The 19,662-nt window shown below is 39.8% G+C and overlaps 1 protein-coding gene across 1 annotated transcript in view; it reads left to right on the forward strand.

Moving 5' to 3' along the window:
• Positions 1-434: 434 nt before the first annotated feature.
• Positions 435-19,662, forward strand: part of LOC306759021 (capping protein, Arp2/3 and myosin-I linker protein 3-like) — a gene marked incomplete at both ends in the record, with an annotated part of 32,917 nt that continues 13,689 nt past the window's right edge. Inside the window, 24 exons of the mRNA XM_079244499.1 lie at positions 435-492; positions 2,872-2,966; positions 5,701-5,751; positions 5,838-5,897; positions 8,037-8,158; positions 8,318-8,412; positions 8,743-8,813; positions 8,941-9,014; positions 9,100-9,175; positions 9,282-9,370; positions 9,753-9,847; positions 10,537-10,623; positions 11,222-11,331; positions 11,436-11,513; positions 11,606-11,682; positions 12,262-12,366; positions 12,512-12,581; positions 16,786-16,867; positions 17,012-17,108; positions 17,298-17,352; positions 17,805-17,977; positions 18,067-18,135; positions 18,495-18,588; positions 19,530-19,628. Coding sequence (XP_079100625.1) covers positions 435-492; positions 2,872-2,966; positions 5,701-5,751; positions 5,838-5,897; positions 8,037-8,158; positions 8,318-8,412; positions 8,743-8,813; positions 8,941-9,014; positions 9,100-9,175; positions 9,282-9,370; positions 9,753-9,847; positions 10,537-10,623; positions 11,222-11,331; positions 11,436-11,513; positions 11,606-11,682; positions 12,262-12,366; positions 12,512-12,581; positions 16,786-16,867; positions 17,012-17,108; positions 17,298-17,352; positions 17,805-17,977; positions 18,067-18,135; positions 18,495-18,588; positions 19,530-19,628 — 2,082 coding nt within the window. The remainder of the gene's footprint in view (positions 493-2,871; positions 2,967-5,700; positions 5,752-5,837; positions 5,898-8,036; positions 8,159-8,317; positions 8,413-8,742; positions 8,814-8,940; positions 9,015-9,099; positions 9,176-9,281; positions 9,371-9,752; positions 9,848-10,536; positions 10,624-11,221; positions 11,332-11,435; positions 11,514-11,605; positions 11,683-12,261; positions 12,367-12,511; positions 12,582-16,785; positions 16,868-17,011; positions 17,109-17,297; positions 17,353-17,804; positions 17,978-18,066; positions 18,136-18,494; positions 18,589-19,529; positions 19,629-19,662) is intronic.

The raw sequence follows: 19,662 nt of genomic DNA on the forward strand, positions 1-19,662 counted from the left end.
CCTCTCTTCTTCTTTAGTGCTGGATAATATTTTCTACAATTATATAAGATTTTACATTTGTGTGATGACATATGGAGTCATTTCAGTTTAGATTTCATCAGCATTTTTCTGAACCTTTTATAACTTTTAACAGGTAACCTAACAACAGTCTCATTTAGTGATCCCCGCCTTCATATTCTCCTCCTCCTCCTCATCATCATCATCATCATTCCTCTCTCCACCTCCCATTGCTCCCACATCCAGCCTCCCAACCTTTACAGGGCTTAATTCTAGGAAGCTCGTTGGCCAGTCGTATGCTATGCTGGAATGCCTGGGAGAGAGACCATCCTTTCTGTCCATTGCTGAAAGAGAGAGAGGGAGACAGAGAGATCCAGCAGGGAGGAGGTGGAAGGGAGGAAAAGGAAGAAGGGACGCGATAGGACAGAGAAACAGACATGGCTTCTAAAGAGATCACTGCCTCTGGTTTTGTCAGTGTGAGCAAGGATATCACAGGTGGGTAAAGCTTGATTTGTTGTGCCTCCCGGCATGTCTTATCCCTTTCTTCGCCTCCGGCGCGCATGCGGTCGGGGTCGGGATGCTTTTCCTCCGCGCGCGGCTCCTGGAGGCTGCGACCGTGCAGACGCATTGGATGCCTGTGATGAGCTGCACCTTCATGGTTTGTCCTGAAGCTTTCCGGGGCGGCTCTTTCATTCGCGGAGCACGTGAATTTACTTCATGTGCAGATTAATTATTTACATTGCAGAGAAATTTACCTGCTCTGTTTTAATTCTGCACCTCTCGGGAGGATTAGGCAATAAAAAGCCCAGCCTTAGGCCAGAGAGAAAAAGGGGCGTTGTGGAAATAATGGTGTGGACTCGTGGATCTGACATGGTTTTGTTCTTAGCAGATATTTCACAACGTGTTTTCCACCTATAGTGCTTTTTTTTGCATTCTGTTTTTGCTTTTTTTTTCTGCAGCCCGACCAGCCTGAGCGTTGTTGTGATTGCGCGTGTTCGCGTGCATGGCAAAGTGTGGAGAAGGGGAACTGATAAAGCAGATGTTCACTGTATATTGCCAAAGAGAAAAAAAATGCATGGACTAGACAAACCTAAAGGGGAGGAGGGGATGCTGAGTACACAAATATTTATTCACCTTTCCCCCTTTCAAATAGCAACAGCTTACATTCGCCAAAGTCAACGATTTTCTGCGAATATATTTTCGTGCACACGCGCGCACAGCTGCACAATCACCGACTGCACACATGCTCAGGGTAGCAGGGAATCTGCTGTTGTGTTAATATCTCTTAATGGCTCTATTAGGCTCTCAGTAATGATTAATCCAGTGGAATCCCAGCCTCTCCCTTCAGTCACCTGCACCGCCTCCTGCTGCCCTGGATGCACTGGTTGTCAGGGGTTGGGGCACCTGGTGGCCTGCAGGTCCGCACAAGGTCACCTGGATTAAGTTTAAGTTACAATTTTTTATTTGGATGAACTTTATGTTATTTATAACAATGTTTCTCCCTAATAGCTCTTAAAGTGTTTGGACTGGTGCATTTCAAGTCATGATGACAGGCTGTTTCATGCAAATGTGAACATAATTTTAAAGGTGTTGTAAATTACTGGAATTATGGTTGTCAGACAGCATCTAAACAGATATGGCATGACATAAAAATGGAAAATGTGCCATATTTCTGCTGAAATCAATGGAACCAATCAGGATAATACTGAAATGAAGCACATGCAATACTTGACGTTGCTTCTTCAGAGGCCTATTGTCCAGAGTGTCCAGAATCCAAGGGCCCCAGCTTCAGCATCAGTTTCATCATAAACTCGCCAGTGGGGATGCTCAGCGGCCACAGAAATTGAGACGCTGAATCATGTTATTCCTGCCAGCGACTGTGTGTCTCTGTGATAGCCCGCTGCTGCCGCGTGCCCCCACCACCAAGTGAGTAAGGTGCTTGTTCTGGTGCAGCAAGTAGATTATGTGCCGTATGCAAGTCAAGGGTCACAGCACCAGCAGTGATGCTGTTTGACAGGAACAATTCTCAGTGAATCAGAGATCATAATGCTCAAGGTGCCATGTTGGTCCTGTGTGCCAGAATGCTGAAGCAAATTCTCAAGGGTGGTTTTATAATACTGCAAGACAGAGCTGCTTTGAAAGAGCCTTGAGGAGAAATCCATGAAAATTAACTTTATTTCCTGCTGAGAGGCTCTGAGATTTAGAGCCAAATATAAAAGACTGCCCATGTTTCTGCTGAATAAATGATGCTGCTGAATTAAATTTGTATTTCTTATTTTGTATTTATATTTGAAACATATACAGTAATTTTGTTAAATGTTAGATAATTTCAAAAGCATTGATACATTTTGTTAGACAAAAATGTAGATACAGCTACTAAAACTACTATTTTACTGCCCAGTTTGATGAAGGGATCTTATTTTTATATTTTTCCTCAATATTGCAGCACATTTTACAAGAATTCCATGCTTTTTTTTTTTTTTTTTAATATTATCAGTCATTCTTGAAATTATGCTGTGATGTTTTCGATTTCTGAAGGTTTTTTGCACTGTATCCCTTCAGGCACCTTCAGCCAAATAAAAACCAATGTGTAGAGACAGCAGGTTCTGTAAATAATCCTGCACAGTGAATGTTACGTCTCATTTTATGTTCATCAAACTGATGTCGCTCTTGTAGGATATTGAAGAGCCTTACAATGTAGACACACAGAGCACGTTTGTGTTATTACCAGTCTAATTTAATATTGTTTAATGACTGAAGGAATTAGTCTGGAAAGAACCGAAACACAGTAAAGTTTTTATGAACTGCTATGAAATGTGCAAAGATGCAGAGATATAATGTTAATTATATATGTTTGTTTACTTTCATCCACAGAAAGCATCAGGAAGATTATTGATAAAGCATCCATAAAGTTTGTATGTAGCATTAAGCTTGACACCAAAAATGGCAAAACAGAGGACAGAATTCTGGTAAGTCGCTTCTCTCTGTCGTTAATGGTTGTTCCATCTTCATGAGCTTTTCCTTTTATTCTTATTTCGATAATGAGCAACATAATACTGCTGCATGAGCTGCTCGGTCCATGCATCATGCATGTTCAATATCTTTGATGTGAACTTCCACTGCAGCCTTCCTGGATCACAGTGCTGATATTCACCACGGCAGAAAAAAAACGATGATCATGATTTAAAAGCGACAGCAAATGCCACGCTTCCATGGTCACTTACTAACGGCGTGCCCCTTGTCTGTGACTGCTGTTGGCAGCCTGGCAGGAAGAATATTGGATAGACGGTATCTGTGGGAGTGTGTGTGGATTCCCTTGTGTTCATGAGCCATGCGGTTGGAGCAGTGTCGGTGAAGGGGGCTGAGCTACGTTTGATCCAAGGGTGCTTTCATCAGAGAATATGGAGCAGATATGAAATCTCTGCAAGTGAGCAAATCGCAGCCAGATGTCTGTATGAAATCTGGGGCAGTCAGCTTTTACACTGTGGACTAGAACTTAGAGTGGACTTTGAATGGATGCCAGTGTTTGCTAAATGCGGCGCATTCCTGCCGCACACACCCCATGCATGATGGAGCTTATGCACAGGGTTAACATACACTGAGCTTACCTACTGCTTTAATTGATGAACAGCTCCATTAAGTGAAGCAACTAAACCTCAGGACTGCATAAGCATGATATACAATACCCAGTGCAACTGCAGTACAATCAATGTAGTTTTTATATTGCTTAACAGACTGGGGACTCCTGTTGCTTCTTCTGTAGTCCCTCAATGAGCAAATGAGCTTTTGCAGATGGCCTCTTCGCTTTGGCAGAGTAGAGCTCCACTCAATGGATGCTTTAATGATTCATCATGTGGCGAGGATGGGCAGTTAGCTTCTGCGTGCACATCCTTTGATATTCAGAGACTTTGATATGTCTATCTGCCAGCAACATCTTTCCAATAATCTCATTCCAGTCCATGTCTCATTTACTGTTTCCTCTCAAAAGCTGAACTGGAAAGCAATGGGTCCGTCTCCTGCTGGGTGCACACAAAAGACAGAAAAAGATTGGAGTTTGATCAAACGTGCTAGGTTAGCATTTGGCGGGCGAAAAAGAAGCTTAAACGTGTTAAGGTTTTGTGTTCATATGTCTTTGAAAGGGTTGGAAGTGAGGTGTGAAGCTTATTTTTAGTTGAGATCTGTGCTTTTGTGGGTTGAAAGGATTTATCTTGGTGAATTTTTTACAAAGGCACCCCTGAACTGTCAAATAGAAAAAAGGTTAGAACATCTCTTCTGTAGCCGCTTGCATAATTAGAATATACAATAAGCACATTGCATGTACGTTCCCTAGATGATGTGAAATATTTGAATTAGTGTCTCTCTTGCCTGCTGCAACAGTGTGATTTATTTCTGTTGACTCATACTCTCTCTTAACAACCAGCCGTAGCCCAGACTCATCACTGTAATGTGATACAATCTGGTCTTTCCAATCAACTCTTTCAGACAGTCTTTGAAGTGAAGTTACAGATCCCCCCCCCCCCCCCCCCCCCCCCCCCCCCCCCTCGTCCCCGATTTTCTCCATCTCACATGCACATTTTGCAGTGTGGGTGTAAGAGGCTGTCAGTGTGTGCTTCAAACAGACCTGTGTCAAGCTCCTCTCCACCAAAAAACAACAAGAACAGAGTGGGAGAATAGTAATTTAATTACTGCTTTTCATTGGAGAGAGACACATTGTGGGGATGTTATGTCCTCAGGGGGTGTTTTAGTGCGGCCATCTGAGAGAATGGAGTAAATGATTGGGAGCGACGGAGCAGACGAGGAGAAGAGAAAGAGCAGAGGGCAGTACTCAGGGGTTAGCAGAGAGCAGCAAAATGCCAAAGAATCAGTAGCCTTTGTTTGTCTTGATGGAGAGAAACCGATATTTCCAGGGTGTGTTGTTGCCAAAAAAAGGATGTTGCTGCTAACTAAGACAAATTGGGATAGAATCAGTTTAAACTAAGAGCAGCATTACACAAATGTTTCCACATCGAAAATAAGCAGAGCACGCAGAGCTGCAATCAGTCGTTCAGATTTGTGAGATTCACAAATGAGTTCGGGGTCTTTGGTATCCAAACTCCCCTCAGTTTTGCATTGATCTAACAGTGAACCTTCACAGCTCAGGTGAAACAGAAAAAAATGGCAATTTCTCAGTCCGAGTCAACACAACCATGACCATGTATTGTGTTTGAACCATATGCAGTGACTTGAAGGATGGAGAAAGATATTTTTAGTCATGATATTTTATATTCTAGCCTTTAACTTGTCATATAGCTCTGGGCAGAAGCTAAATGACCAAAAGAGATTGCTTATTGTGTGCAAAGCCACTCTGCCTTCATTAAATATATGAGACACTCATACATTTGTCCAACACATAAGTAATATAATACTTACTAAATGAAGTCTCATATTTGTATAAATTACAATTAAAATATCAAAACATGTCACTATTTGTCAGCTTGTATTGTAGGATGTTAATCTGTTAATGTCAGACAATGTGTTTCTGAAATAGAGGGCTTTTAGCTGGATCAATACAAGAGTATTTTCCTCTCATTATTACCATGGAAACTCTTGGGACTATTTTCTCCCCATAGGGAGTCTCACTGTGCAGTGAACTTTTCCACAATCTTGACTCCATTTGCTTTATTTCCTTATTGTTTTTTGTTGTTGTTGTTTCTGTTGTTTTAGGTCCTTGCAACGTGGCGTCTCTATTTCCTGGCTTCAAAGATTCCTGCGAAGGTATTTCTTAAAGCTCTTTGAGGGAATGGCTATACAGTATGAGGCTTTTCCTATCTTGCTGACATTTTTGTCAACTTTGACAACAGGTGGAAACTACATTTAACTTCTTGGAGATTCGAGCCTTGAACTCTCACCCTGACCACCAGGTAAATATTCATGTCATTCTTGACCCAGTATGAGCCATGCTTCACTGTTACAGCCGTGTTGTTTCGCTGAGCTATGCCGTAGCTTTGGCCTTCAAGGCAGAACAAACGAAATGACAAAATCACAGTCACAGCCAAGTCACAGCCAAGATTTGGATTGATTTTTTTATTTAACATAAAGTGTTTACACACTGTAAAATATTACTTATTTAATATTAGCAACGGTCAGTTAGTAATGCATAAGTAGGACTTTTCATTTTTATGAATAATTAATAACTTAAAATGTGACCCATCCCTGCTTTGAGGCAGAGTCTTCGGGCCTTGATTGTAAGATCTGCGCAGGAGGGGGGAACTTCATCCAAGCAGTGTAAGAACTGTTGTGAAGTGCAACATGCACCAGTGTGTTGCTCAGTATGAAGTATGTTGAAAGATTTATAACATTTCCCCTGAAACATGTAAAACAACACATACTGAAAAAGCTGTGGTTTCTTGAGACACAGTGGAATAAAAGGAAGATTTAAAGGGCTCTGTTATGCTCTTTCAAGTTTTTGAGTTTTTTACAGTGTTTTAGTGTTGTAGACACATCAAACAAGTGAGCGGCGCAGATTTTTATCACATTAAAGGTGGAGTATGTAAGATTTTCAATATTTTCAAAATAAATGACAAAAAGCACTTTTTTTTTTACTGGTAGGCAAACATTTAAGAAGAGTCTTTGTCATTAATTAAACTTGTAATTTAATAACACATAAAATATGGACAGGCTGGAACCTACATGTTTAAAAAAAAACTACCTAATAATGATTGTAGTTATTTTTTTAGTTAATTTATTTTGAAAATATTGAAAATCTTACATACTCCACCTTTAACACAAGTTTGAGTTTTCCAGCACGTCTCTATATTTGGTTTCCATGGCGCTGAAAACAATTGGTTTTAGAGAGTTTTTTTCTACTTTGATATTTTAGTGACGTCCCATCTTCTATAGGTTGCACATGTCCACGAGTAGAAAGCCACATCCACATTTACTTCTCAGTGTAAGACGAAAGTGGCTAGACTTTGATGGACACCGGGAAGTTTTCGGCACCAACATGTTGCAAAAGAAATGCTTCTTCAGCTGTGAGGGAAAGTTACATTTGTTCAAATTTCTGAATGAAACAACGACTACACAGCAGTGGAGGGAATTTGTATTTGGGAGCCAGCCACAGCATTGCAACATTTTTAGTTGTGACCAGCCCTTCACTGCTGGATAAACAAGGGGCCAATGTCATGGGGGGGGTTGCTACCAGGCTTTTGCTGAAAAGGAAGGTCTCTTCTTACAATCATGGACCACATTTCCAATGAGACACAAGCTGTAAGTAAAATTAACCCATAAACGTTGTTGGTTTTGTTTTGATCGGGCTAAAAACATCTCATAGTAACCTACGTGAACTTAAAAGGTGTAGATGGGGAGATGCAAATGACCATGCTAAAAGCATAAAGCTACATAAAACAATAGATGTAGATGGTATTGTGGGACATTTATCACATGTACACTTATTAACAGGGACATTTACTATTATAAAAGGCGAGTGAAAAACAGCAAACATTGTTATTTCAGACTATAGCTGAGGGGCAAGTATTTACCAAACAGATACGTCCTGCTGCATTCATTGCTGCGGTTGTTCACTCTCATTTTCGGGTTCCGGTTCGGGGTTGAACATGTGCGACTTAATGTTTGGTGTTGACATTACGAAGAAAATAGATCGGTCCTGACAAATACGCCTAGCAGTTGACCAATCAGATGCAGCCCGCATGCAGGGAGCCGAGCGGAGCTTTCTCTTTGTTCTTGTTTCTGGCAGAGGCAGATCTGAGAGGTTCGACATAAAATGAATGAAGGGGTTTGTGAAAAATGATTAAATATTTCTAACCCTTCTGGACTTGCATATGTGCATAATAGAGCCACTTTAAAGTCGAGGTGAAGGAGGACCTGAAGGGCAGAAAAGTAAAAGAAAACTACCAGCGGCTCCAATGCCATCATCCAGACCTGGTTGTTTGTGTGTAAACGAAAAAAGAATGAGCAGGTCTCGTTCCTTTAAATAGTTTTAATGACTCCGACAACTCTTTGCCTGACTGATTTTCACACTTTCTCTTACATTTTCGGTGCAGGTTGTCATCGACACTGACAAGTCAAGTTACTCCCTGAGGTTTGAGTCACGCGAGAACCTAAATCATGTGGTCAACCACATTAATTTTTCTCTCTCGAGAATATTCAACAACTCCATCTTTGCGTAAGTGTCTCCGTCTCATAAGATAAAATCTGAATAAATTGTCCCAGGTCTGTGCAGTGGTTGATAAACGGAGAGCTTAAAGCAGACTGACCTTTATTTGCACAATTATCAAAAGACAGACGACTCCTTACAGTATTTGTGTTTCTTTTATGTCGGCAGTCCATCCATCTGTCACTCAGACAGTGACCTTTCGGAGGGCAGCAGGAAGTACTCACCCAGCTCTGAGACTTCAGTGGAAACACAGAGAGCCTGCGGTAAAAAAAAAAAAAAAGACGTTATCATCAAACATGGGATTTTGCACACACACATGCAATTGCAGTGATATGAGCACGTGTACACGGCTTGGCTGGCTCCAGAGGAAACTGGCACGAATGCTTCACAAATGGTCTCCCAGATGTTTCCTTTAGAGCCGTCATGCAAATGAAAGATTGATAATTTGAACTCGTGTTTGTGTACATCTCTGTGTGTGTGTGTGTGTGTGTGTCCCTGCCTTTTCTCTTTCTTTACAGCTCATGGAAGCAGCTGTTCACATCTCTGATTCCCTTTTTCTCTCTTGTTTCTTCCCTCCCGCCTGCCTCTCTCAGGAGGCTTCTCAGAGACTTACGCTGCTCTGTGCGACTATAATGGCATCAGCTGCAAGGAGGAAGTGCAGTGGGTAAGAGCTGTGGGACTGTGTCTGTGCCACTGTGAGTGCTTTTAGCGTTACGTACTGCATAGCACTGTGCACAAAGTGAGCGGTCACACACTGCAGCAAACAGGCTCATGGGTTGTGTTGCTCCTAGGATGTGGACACCATCTATCACTCCCAGGACAACCGAGAGTTTAACCTGCTGGACTTCAGCCACTTGGAGAGCAGGTGGGGCATAAAAAAAAAAAAAAAAAGGAAAACACTATTATCTCCAAACACAGTGCCTCATTTACTTCATTCTCATGTTTTCCAGAGATTTGGCGGTGATTGTTGCATCAATGGCGTACAACACCTGGTTCACCAAGCTGTACTGCAAAGACCTTCGTATTGTAAATATAAACCTCACCATTGCTCTTTGTTGTGTTTCTACTGAGCCACTGACTGAGTCTCGAGGCTAAAGATAGGTGGATTTGATTGTATCTTGTTTTAAAATAGGGGTCAGAGGTCACTGAGCAGGTCCTGCATACCATCAGCAAATCCTCAAGTCTCGAGGAGATCACTCTGGAGAATGCTGGTTTAAAATCGTGAGTTTTTATGTCTCTAAACTCTGCAGTGATTTTCAGTGTTTTTTGGCTTTTAACAAGAGAACTGTGATATTAGGGAGGGATGTGGAGTTTCAGTGGGAATTGTGTGTGTTTTATTGGAGCATGACCCATAAAAAACTTGGAAGTTATAATTTATGATGCTGGACAGTGAAGGCAACAGTCACACCCTTAATATTTGACAGTCATGCAATGAACAAATGTTGCTGCTTTTAACTTCACGATGTTGCTTATAGACATCAGAAGTTATGAAATGCTCTTTTCCCTCATTAACCAGTCAAATTGTTGATATGTTTTAGTAACTTATGAGAGTAATGGCAAATAATAATGTAGCGCCGATTTCTCTCTGTGTGTCTGAATATAGAGACTTCCCACAGAAGATGTCAGCTGCTCTTTCAGAGAACCCTGCCTCTGTCATTCACTCACTCAACTTGGCCCATAACTCACTGGACAACCAAGGTATCAGGAAGCATCAATCTCTTTTTCTGATTTATAATTGCTAATTTAGCTCTATAGATGTTAAACAACCTTAAGAGGAAGCCAAGTCCTGATTTTAATGGCGGCTAGAGGTTTTCAAAGTGTGAAGCCTTCCCTGAAAGTTCAAACCCAGAAGTTCAGGGAAGCTCGGGGAATGGAGATGTGGAAATATATTATGGCAGCTATCAAAAACTTGCTTTAATGTTTGTGATGTCTTTTAAAGAGCTCAGGTCAAGTCAAGCTATGTCTGTATTAAGAGAAGTCTGAATATGTCAAACAGCAGTCGGCAGGGGTGTCTTCTTCTCGCCTGATAAATGATGGAATCAAACGGCATAATCAGGATCCTGGAGACATTCTTCCCTCAATATGATTACATTAAAATAAGTTAGTACATTAAAGGCAGAGACATTTATAATATTTTGCCTGATTTTCTTGTGTTACAATAATTAACCAACCACAAACAAGAAAAAAAAAAAAAAACACAAGAAACTGTAAAAAATAAGGTGGTTTATTGTTTTGAACATGATGAAAATAATATGTATTTACTTTGTTTAGGTTCAGTTACATGTGTAGGGTATTTGAGTGAGCAGAACTCAGCTTTCTGGTAAGAAAGCTTGTCATGTTGAACACTACTTTCAAGTTTTTTAATGTCTGTCTTGTGCATTATCCAGGTGTGTCCAACTTAATCCAGCAGGTGTGTCGCCTCAGCAAGGGACTTCGTCTCCTCAATCTGTCAAAGACCTCCCTAACATCCAAAGGTAAAGCTCTCTCTCTCTCTCTCTCTCTCTCTCTCTCTCTCTCTCTAGTTACCTGCTGCCTTTATTTCTATCTATTGAGTTAAACTGTGATAAAAAAAAAAAAAAGAAATCACAGAATACCCCACCCCTCCTTTCCCAGAAAAGCATCACAGTATCTCACCACAGCCAGTAAAATGAGCTGACTCACCTACAGCTCTTGAAGCTGAAATTCTAGGTTCAGAGATGTAAAACCTCCAGAGTTTCAGATCATTCTCCTCCTGAAAGCTTTGTATCATGTTTTTGGCCCTGCTATGACTCCATATTGACTTATGGTGTTTCCTGTTGCCCTGCAGGCACAATGCCTCCAGTTACTGTCTCATCTTGCCCCATACCCAGAGGAGAATTTAAATATTGCATTGAATTGCACTGATTCCCAGAACATCCACTGATACCTGCTGCTTCTGCTCCAAGATCTGTATGAATAATGCAAGAACACAAAATGTTGTGAGAGTTTTCACAGTCTTTTAACATTATACACTCTTTCTCTTGTCTCTCTTGGGTTTTATTCCCCCCCTCCCCCACCTACCTACCTGTCCTCTGTCTTCTCTATTATTCTCAGGCGTGGTGTCTCTCTCTCAGGCTCTATGCTCCACTGATGAATACTCCAACAATCTCCTGCACCTGGACTTGAGCAAGAACCCTGGGGTCCTCTCTGGGGAGGATGCTTCGGTCAGACAGTACAATCCACCTGGAAAAGAAAACACACCGCTCCATTTTAACGCCTCTTTTACGCCCTAATGTGACGTCTCTCTTCTTCTGGCTTCTGCTTGCAGAACTTGTATCTCTTCTTGTCTCAGCCCAACTGCCTGGTCCACTTGGATCTGTCAGGCACAGACTGCTCTGTTGACTCTGTGAGTCTGTCTGGTTATGTTAAAAGGAAATACATTTCTCTGCGTGCAGTTCTCAGCTCAGATTAACTCTTTCCAACCTATGTCTTATGCAGCTATTTGGGGCTCTTCTGAGGGGGTGTTGCGCTGATCTTTCCTTTCTGAATCTTTCAAAAAATACCTTCTCCCACAGGTTAGTCATCTTTAAGATCACATGAACAGTAAAGACAGCTCCAAATCTAAATCTGAGACGATACATTTGCACTTTCCCATGAAAGTCTCATCTTTCATCTCGCATCCTCCACTTGATCTTTATTCTTTTTTTATTCATTTATTCTTCTGGTTTTTTTTTTTAATGCTGTTTTTTTCCATTTAAGTTTAATTTTTGAGTTAGTCATCATCTTCATCTCTTCCTTTTAGCAACTGGACATCAGAAATGAGCTTTGTGGGAATAACTGGAACATTGTTTACTCTCTGTGGGTGTGTCTGCTGTAGTTTAAACCCAGAGCTCCCTTGATGCTGCCTGCATAGATAAGACTTATAAATATCTAAGCAGAGCAATCTATCATTTGACCCCACTCACCCCCTCTTCTTACACCAAAGCTGTATTTCTCATTCTTTATCATTACTCCCATTACTCATATTTACTCAGCATGTAAACAGTTCAGCTTCATCTTGTGTGTGTGTGTGTGTGTGTTTCTGGACTTGTGCTATCCTTACTCCCTGCATCATGTCTCACCTCAATGATTCCTCTTATTTTCCTTAAATACAGGAAAGTGAAGGATACGTTGCCGTCGTTCCGTCAGTTCTTCAACTCGGCTTTCAGCCTCACTCATGTCAGCATGGCCTCTATGAAGCTGCCCCCTGATGTGTTGAGGTATCTGACATGTCGCCTCTCATTTTCCTACCTAGATCTACTCTCTTTTTGTTTTAATTCTTCTGCAGTAAAAGCACAAAAAAAGGACATAAATATGCCCAATTCTTTCCACCAGTTTTTCTCTATCTTTTCCTTGTGTTCACAGAGCGCTCCTGACAGGGTTAACCTCCAATCCTCATATCACTGATCTCCATCTGGACGTCAGCGGCTGTGAGGTAGGAGTTCATTTTCACAATCTGCAGTGAATTCTGTTCACCTGTGACCGAGCACATTATTACAACAGCAACCCCTGCAAGTCTCCACGAGAGAGATCAGGCTGGAATCAGGCTGGTGCTAGACATCACCGCCGTCTTTGAAGTGCTCATTGGAAAATAGGCTGCATCGAACAAATAATAATAAAAAAAAAAAAAAAAAAAGAAAGTCAACTGTGACCATATCAAGCTAAAATAATATTTGTTTGGTAACACATTACAATAATGGTGTAAATACTTAAGTGATGAGTAACTCATAATTAACTAATGGATTAATTAATGAAGACTTTATCATAAATTCCTGTTGCTTATCATGAACTAATTGATCATCAATTGATGTGCATTAGTTTACTGTTAATTCATCAATATGTTGACATATTTGCTTGTTTAGATACAAATACATCATTTATTTACCTGCTACTTTTTTTTTTTCATTTTTATTTAACACAAGACACACTCAAAGAAGTTTACTTGGATGAACATGGACATGTGAAAGCACTTGGAGTGACTATTAGGGTTTTTAAAACACTGCATTAACCGTAATGGTATATACGGAAATGTTTTAAATCAAATACATAGCTGCTTTACAAACAACAAAACAATAAATTAAATAAAGCTACAATCTACCTGTATTAATAGTCACTGAAAGAGCTTTTACATATCGATGTTCAACCAAGTGAACGTCTTTGAGTGTGTCTTACATAAAATTAAAAAAAATGAAACTGAAAACTGAAAAATATGTCAACATATTGATGAATTAACAGTGAACTGATGTTCATTTATTGATGATCAATTAGGGGTCAATGAATCACATGAATCATCATTGAGATAATCATTAGTTCATGATGAGCAACAGGAATTCAAGATAAAGTCTTCATTAATTTATGCATTAGTTCATTATGAGTTACACATTACTTGAGTATATAATTTATACCATTATTGTAAAGTGTTACCATTTGTGTTTTTAAGTCCAGAATAACTGCATCCTAAAAAAAAGTGGGTTAGCTGAGCTTTAGTGGTGGTGATGCTGCATTCAGATCATTTATTTAACGTCCTTCAACCCAGCATCCACACAGGTGGACATTGTTTTTTGGTTTTTTTTTTTTTTTTTTGCCTAAACACTTTGGCCTTAAATAAACTTGCTTCTTTTTGTCACATGCTTCCTAGTGTAACAGGTTTGTTATTTGGAGGAGAGTTGTTAAATTTGTAGTGTTGAAAAAAAAGGACAAACAGATGTCAACAGAAAAAGGTTAGCATTTGGCTCATTTGGAAATCATGGCAGAAAAAATAATGAATGTTAAGGAATTTTCTTCTGTATTGGACATGTTTGGTTTGTGGCAACGGGTAAAAAAAAAACAACCCACGTTCGAGGTCACATTCTGGACCTGGTGCTGATTTTTATTTTGTTGCAGTTACTGACTTGGCCTCGTCTGACCATTTTGTATCTTGTTTGATTTTCTGATCACCTAGAATGTCTAAACAACCTGCTTGTTGGCTAGAAAGAGGTTCATTACTGAAACAAGTGCAGAGTTTATCAAGGCCATAGTACTGTTGCCAGCGACTGCAGTTTGTTGATGGACTTCTGGGTCGCTTCAATGTAAAAATCTTAACTGTGATGGATGCTGTTGCACTGATAAGAATCAAGAGAGTCTTAAACAGAAGACACCATGGCAAAATTCCTATATAGCCACAATTCTAAAAAGAAAGAAAATGCAGAAAAGCTGAATATAAGTGGAGTAAAACAAAACTTTAAATTTATTATACAAACACAAAAAGTCTTCAAAATTATAACAATGAGCTGTGCTGAGCTAGAGAGCGGTATCTATCTCAGAATGTCAACAATTCTCCCACTCTATCATAGAAAAACTTACAAATCATCCCAAACAGTTCAGCTCAGAGCTCCTTTCCACTGAGAAATGCAATAAATTTTCCAAAGAATAAAACAAGTAGACAAAATATTATTGTCATATAGTCAAGTAAGACAACTATTTTTTGTCTACTATTAAGAGCAAGCTGAAGACTCAGCTCTTCAAGGAGCACTTCCACATTTAGTTTAGCTATATTTGTCAGAAAAGTTGGAGAACTTAGCCCAGTTCTTTGCAAAAAAACATCCTGGTATTAATTCTTTGTATTTTAACATAGGTAATATTGTGGGGTGGGAAGGGAGAAAAAGAAACAACAAAAAAAACAAGCCTGTGGCACTTCATGGAAGGATCTGCGTCCAACTGGACAGTCCACCAGCACCTTCCTACGATGTTCTCTACTGTTATATTTTGTGCTTGTGTTGTTCTCACTCATATGTAAGTCACTTTGATAAAAGCGTCTGCTAAATGAATGTAGAATAAAATAGAACTAGTCTATGGCCAAAAATTAGAATTAACTCTTATGTTAGAATTTCATGTTGTTGATTTAAAAATCCTACAAGAAATAGTTTGGCATCTGAAATCAACAACAAACACTCTGGACATGAACATCTGACATTTTAAAAACAGTTTTTACCTCTGTAGAAAGTGACCTCCTGCGTATTGTCAACAGCTTACTGGCATCAGGTATTTTTCTGAAGTCACTAAAAATAGCTGCTATTAAGCCACTCCTAAAGAAGGACTCTGGGTGCTTCTGTAACAAACATCAACAGACCTGCTGCTAACTTCTCTTTTACATCCAAGATTATTGAGAAAGTTATATTTAATATATTTCTGATCAAGTATCAGTCTTGGTTTTGCTGGATCTCAGTGCTGCATTTGGTACTGTAGATCCCAGGATTCTGTTGCACAGGCGGAAAAACTGGGTTGGACTTTCTGGAGCAGCCATTAACCAGTTCAGGTCCTATTTATAAGGCTGAAGTTATTTTTTACAATCACAGGCTAAGAATGTAAGCGAGGGACCATGGCTTATGGAGTCCCTCAGGGGTCAGTTCTCTGACTTCTTCTGTTTAACTTGCATATGCTCCCAAATGCTACAAAACTTCAACATAAAATATCACAGTTATGCAGAGGACACACAACTTCAGATGTGTTCGTCAACAGATGCCAATAGACTTACTATGTCAGTATTTGGAGCAAATAAAGACCTAGATGAGAATTCTCTACAGTTTAATGAAGACAATCAGAATCAGAATTTCAATATGAACTTCCAAGAAGATATCCTTTGTATTCATACAAACTTCCCAACCCAGAAAGACGAGAGTATTAAAAGATCAGCTTTGTTAAGGAGAAATAGATAGATAGATAGATAGATAGATAGATAGATAGATAGATAGATAGATAGATAGATAGATAGATAGACAGACAGACAGACAGACAGATAGATAGATAGATAGATAGATAGATAGATAGATAGATAGATAGATAGATAGATAGATAGATAGATAGATAGATAGATAGATAGATAGATAGATAGATAGATAGATAGATAGATAGATAGATAGATAAGTCAGCAGATTTCACTTCTAGATGATTTCTACATTCACAAGGAAAGATGGTTGGACTCTAAGCGCAGAAATGAAAATTTTCTACAAGAAATAAACATTTATAGAGACAATATTAAACACATCAAGAACAGGAAAGGTATCAAAACTAATTCAGTTTTGGAAAAGCTGCATATAGCCTTGCAATTGTGTATTTTTGACTGAATATTCTTTTCCTTTTAGCCTGCTTGTGTAATCTCTGTCATTTATAGTAATGCCCATGTTACAGCACCTGATATAAATGGTTGTTTCATTTGCAACCAAATGAAAAAAATATCCCTAACAGACACTAAAAGTGTCATTGAATCTATCAGTTTCTACTGTTTTACTGTGAAATACAGCTGCCAACCATAAAACTTCTACATTACTCAGCTTTTACATGTTAATAAAAGCAGACGATGTATGATGCATTGTTAAATGAATAGGTTCAGATCTGCAACCTTATATTTGAAAGTAGAATCAGTTCCTCGATATTACCAGTGTCAGTATTAAATGCTAAGCTAACTGTGCAGTATAACAGGCTCTTGTACTGATCTTACACAAAGCAAAGCTCACTATTAGGACTGTTTGCTGTGACAGAGAAAGACATCCATAAATTTGCCCCACTGTGGAAAAAATAGAACAATTCCCAAAAGGCTGAAGCTGAAATGACTCTGATTCATGCCTGTGTCCATGTTGGTTTTCCCTTCTGTCTCTTTTCAGCTAAGGTCTGCAGGAGCTACTGTAATCCAGGAACTCTTCCCCAGGGTCTCCTCCATCGCTACTCTGGACATCTCTGACAACGGTACTGAGACACGCTGCAGCACATCCCACTGTGACCTTGACCTTTTGTCCTGTAGTAAGAGCTGAGTGAGTGGGCTGCTGATGGATCGTGCCATACTGAGTCCCGCATATGTGTGTGTGTGTGTGTGTGTGTGTGTATTAACAGGTCTTGATGCCGACTTGCTGACGCTGCTCCCTGCCTTTTCAAGACACCCCTCCCTGAAGCACCTTCACATGGGCAAGAACTTTAACATCAAAAACAGGTGCTCTACTGTAGTTATTTATGGTTTGTACAGTATGTGTGAGTGTGTGATGTCAGCATGAGCTGTGTGTATGTCAGCTTGAATAAACACATTAGTGACCATATTTCTGTTTTCTGTGAGGAATATCCGCTAGCGGCAAGAAATGACTTATCCAGTCTCATCCAACCCTGTCTGCGTTTGTCTCTGCAGGGTTCTGGATGAAGTTCTGCAGAAGCTGGTTCAACTCATACAGGAAGAGGAATGTGTGAGTGATGAAACGAAAGCTCATAAAACCCTATTATATATTACTAATTTAGTACGTTGATTTCATAAATAAACTTAGTTATTTCACTATGTGAATCATGTTTATGCCAGTTATTCATTCATTATTAAAATGTAAGTTCGGCAAACGTGTCATATTATTCTACTCTTAAAATATCAGTCTGGATTTGTGGACATATGATTTTTTCATTATGTTTCACTTTAGATGTGTCACTATGTTGAATTATTTGTGTTCCTCGGTTAAGATTGTAGGCACAGTTTCTACATCGCCACTCACACATGTTATAAATAATTCATGCATGCGGCATGTAAAGTCATGTTGGTGAGCTGTCACATCACTGTGCAGTAAATTTCACCACTGCACTGCATTTTATCTTCTGCACACACACTTAAACCTGTATGATTTTTTCATGTTTGTTACTCCCGTCTCGCCAGGCACTGCAGTCTCTGTCCCTGTCTGACTCACGCTTGCGCTCTCGGGGAACAGTGCTGGTCAACGCCTTGGGTAGCAACACCTGCCTGAGAAAAGTGGACCTCAGCGGGAACAACATGGATGACATTGGGGCAAAGATGCTCAGCAAAGCCCTGCAGATAAACACCACACTGAGGTACAGAGCGGAATGTAAAAACGAGGCTGCTTCTGCATTTTTGCAGCTTTTGCAGTGATGTGTATGGTGGTTTGGTTGTTTGCATGCAGGAGTGTGACGTGGGATCGCAACAACACCTCTGCTGCAGGATTTCTGGATGTGGCTCGAGCCCTTGAGCAGTAAGAACAGTCTAACATCACGTCATTTGTACAAACTACATGTATGCAGCAAAGTAGAAGGCTAGCTTATGCAAAATGTAAGAAATTATTAAAAAATTGTTTTACTTTCCTTTTGCTATCTCCAATGGTCCAGATTCACCTTAAGGGGAAGGATGACATAGTTACATAAAAAGTTAGATTATTACTCACCAGTTGCAGGACACCAGAGGAATATTTTTGGCTTTGACTCTTTCCAGTGGGGGTGTTAACCTTTACTTCCCCCTGGAACCTTTAACTCACTTTAATATCTCTTTTTAGTCCAATAATGTCCATTGCAGTGACTTAGCCTGTCCCTCCTCTTCTGCTCTCTTTTCTGACAGTAATTTCACCTTGCAGTACATGCCGCTGCCCCTAAGCGACATCAGCCAGGCTCACCGCAGCGCCCCTGAGAAGACAGAACAGGCCCTGACAAAGGTCGGTGTAAATGATACAAATACTATCAAGAAGATTGACTGAAAATTAACAGATAAAACAAAATGTATTTGGTTTGCAGACCATTTGGTTTTGCATATTTACATTATCCATCTGCCATTTACATCTGAACCATTTATTGATCTATCAAATGCTTTGAGAACATTCAGGTTGTTGACAAAGATACAACAGGCAATGGAAGACACAGCAAACATCAGACACTACACCTTGACTTTGTACAATGAAGACAGTGCTTTACTGAATAAACTCTACTACTAAAATAATCATAAGCAAAAGAAAGGGTTAGAAAAGAGATTCTTACCTTATATTAAATGGGATCCTTGTAGCTGAAAGAAAAAAATAGTTGTCTCCAAGTGCACAATCGATCAGGAGCAAGCATCGTATCACCCCTACCTCTTTGGTATGAATACACATTAAACCTGCAAACTTCTCAGTTCTTCATTATCTTATTTATAACCACAAACACGCTGGTGCTGAAAGCAACATCAGAAAAGAGGAATTTCAGCAACTTGAGGATTAAATTTCTGGTTAAGGTACATGTACCTTTATACTTTTATGCTATTGTAAATACAGGGAGTGTCATAACTAAAACTTAAAATCAGCTGTTTTAATAAAAGAGATGATCATTTTAGTTTAAACTAGTGATTTAATTTTCTCCTTGTCATAAATTTAAATTTCATCACCAGGTCTTAAAAAATACCAAGACCAGTAAAAATATCCCAGAAGTTGCAGTTTGTTCAGATTTCTACTTTTAGTTTCCTGCATATGGGAATTAAAAACATTTTAGCATTTTTCACGCTCTTAGGAAACACATCTGAAGCTTCAGAGTGCTTAGATGATGAGGTGTGACTCATCTCTTCTGTCTCCACATTCCTTTTTTCCTCCTTGGTGATTTGCGGACTTTTTTCTATCAATCTGCACAGATCCAGCGTGCTCTGGTGAGAAACAACCAGACCCAGCGCTTCTCTCAAAGACAGGCTCTGCGGCTGCACCAGGGCTTGGTCACCAGCACTGCCGAGCAGGTAGCGCTCATCTGTCTCTGCTCACCTTTACATC

Source organism: Telmatherina bonti (assembly GCF_933228915.1).
Source record: "Telmatherina bonti genome assembly, chromosome: 8".
Classification (NCBI taxonomy): Eukaryota; Metazoa; Chordata; class Actinopteri; order Atheriniformes; family Telmatherinidae; genus Telmatherina; species Telmatherina bonti.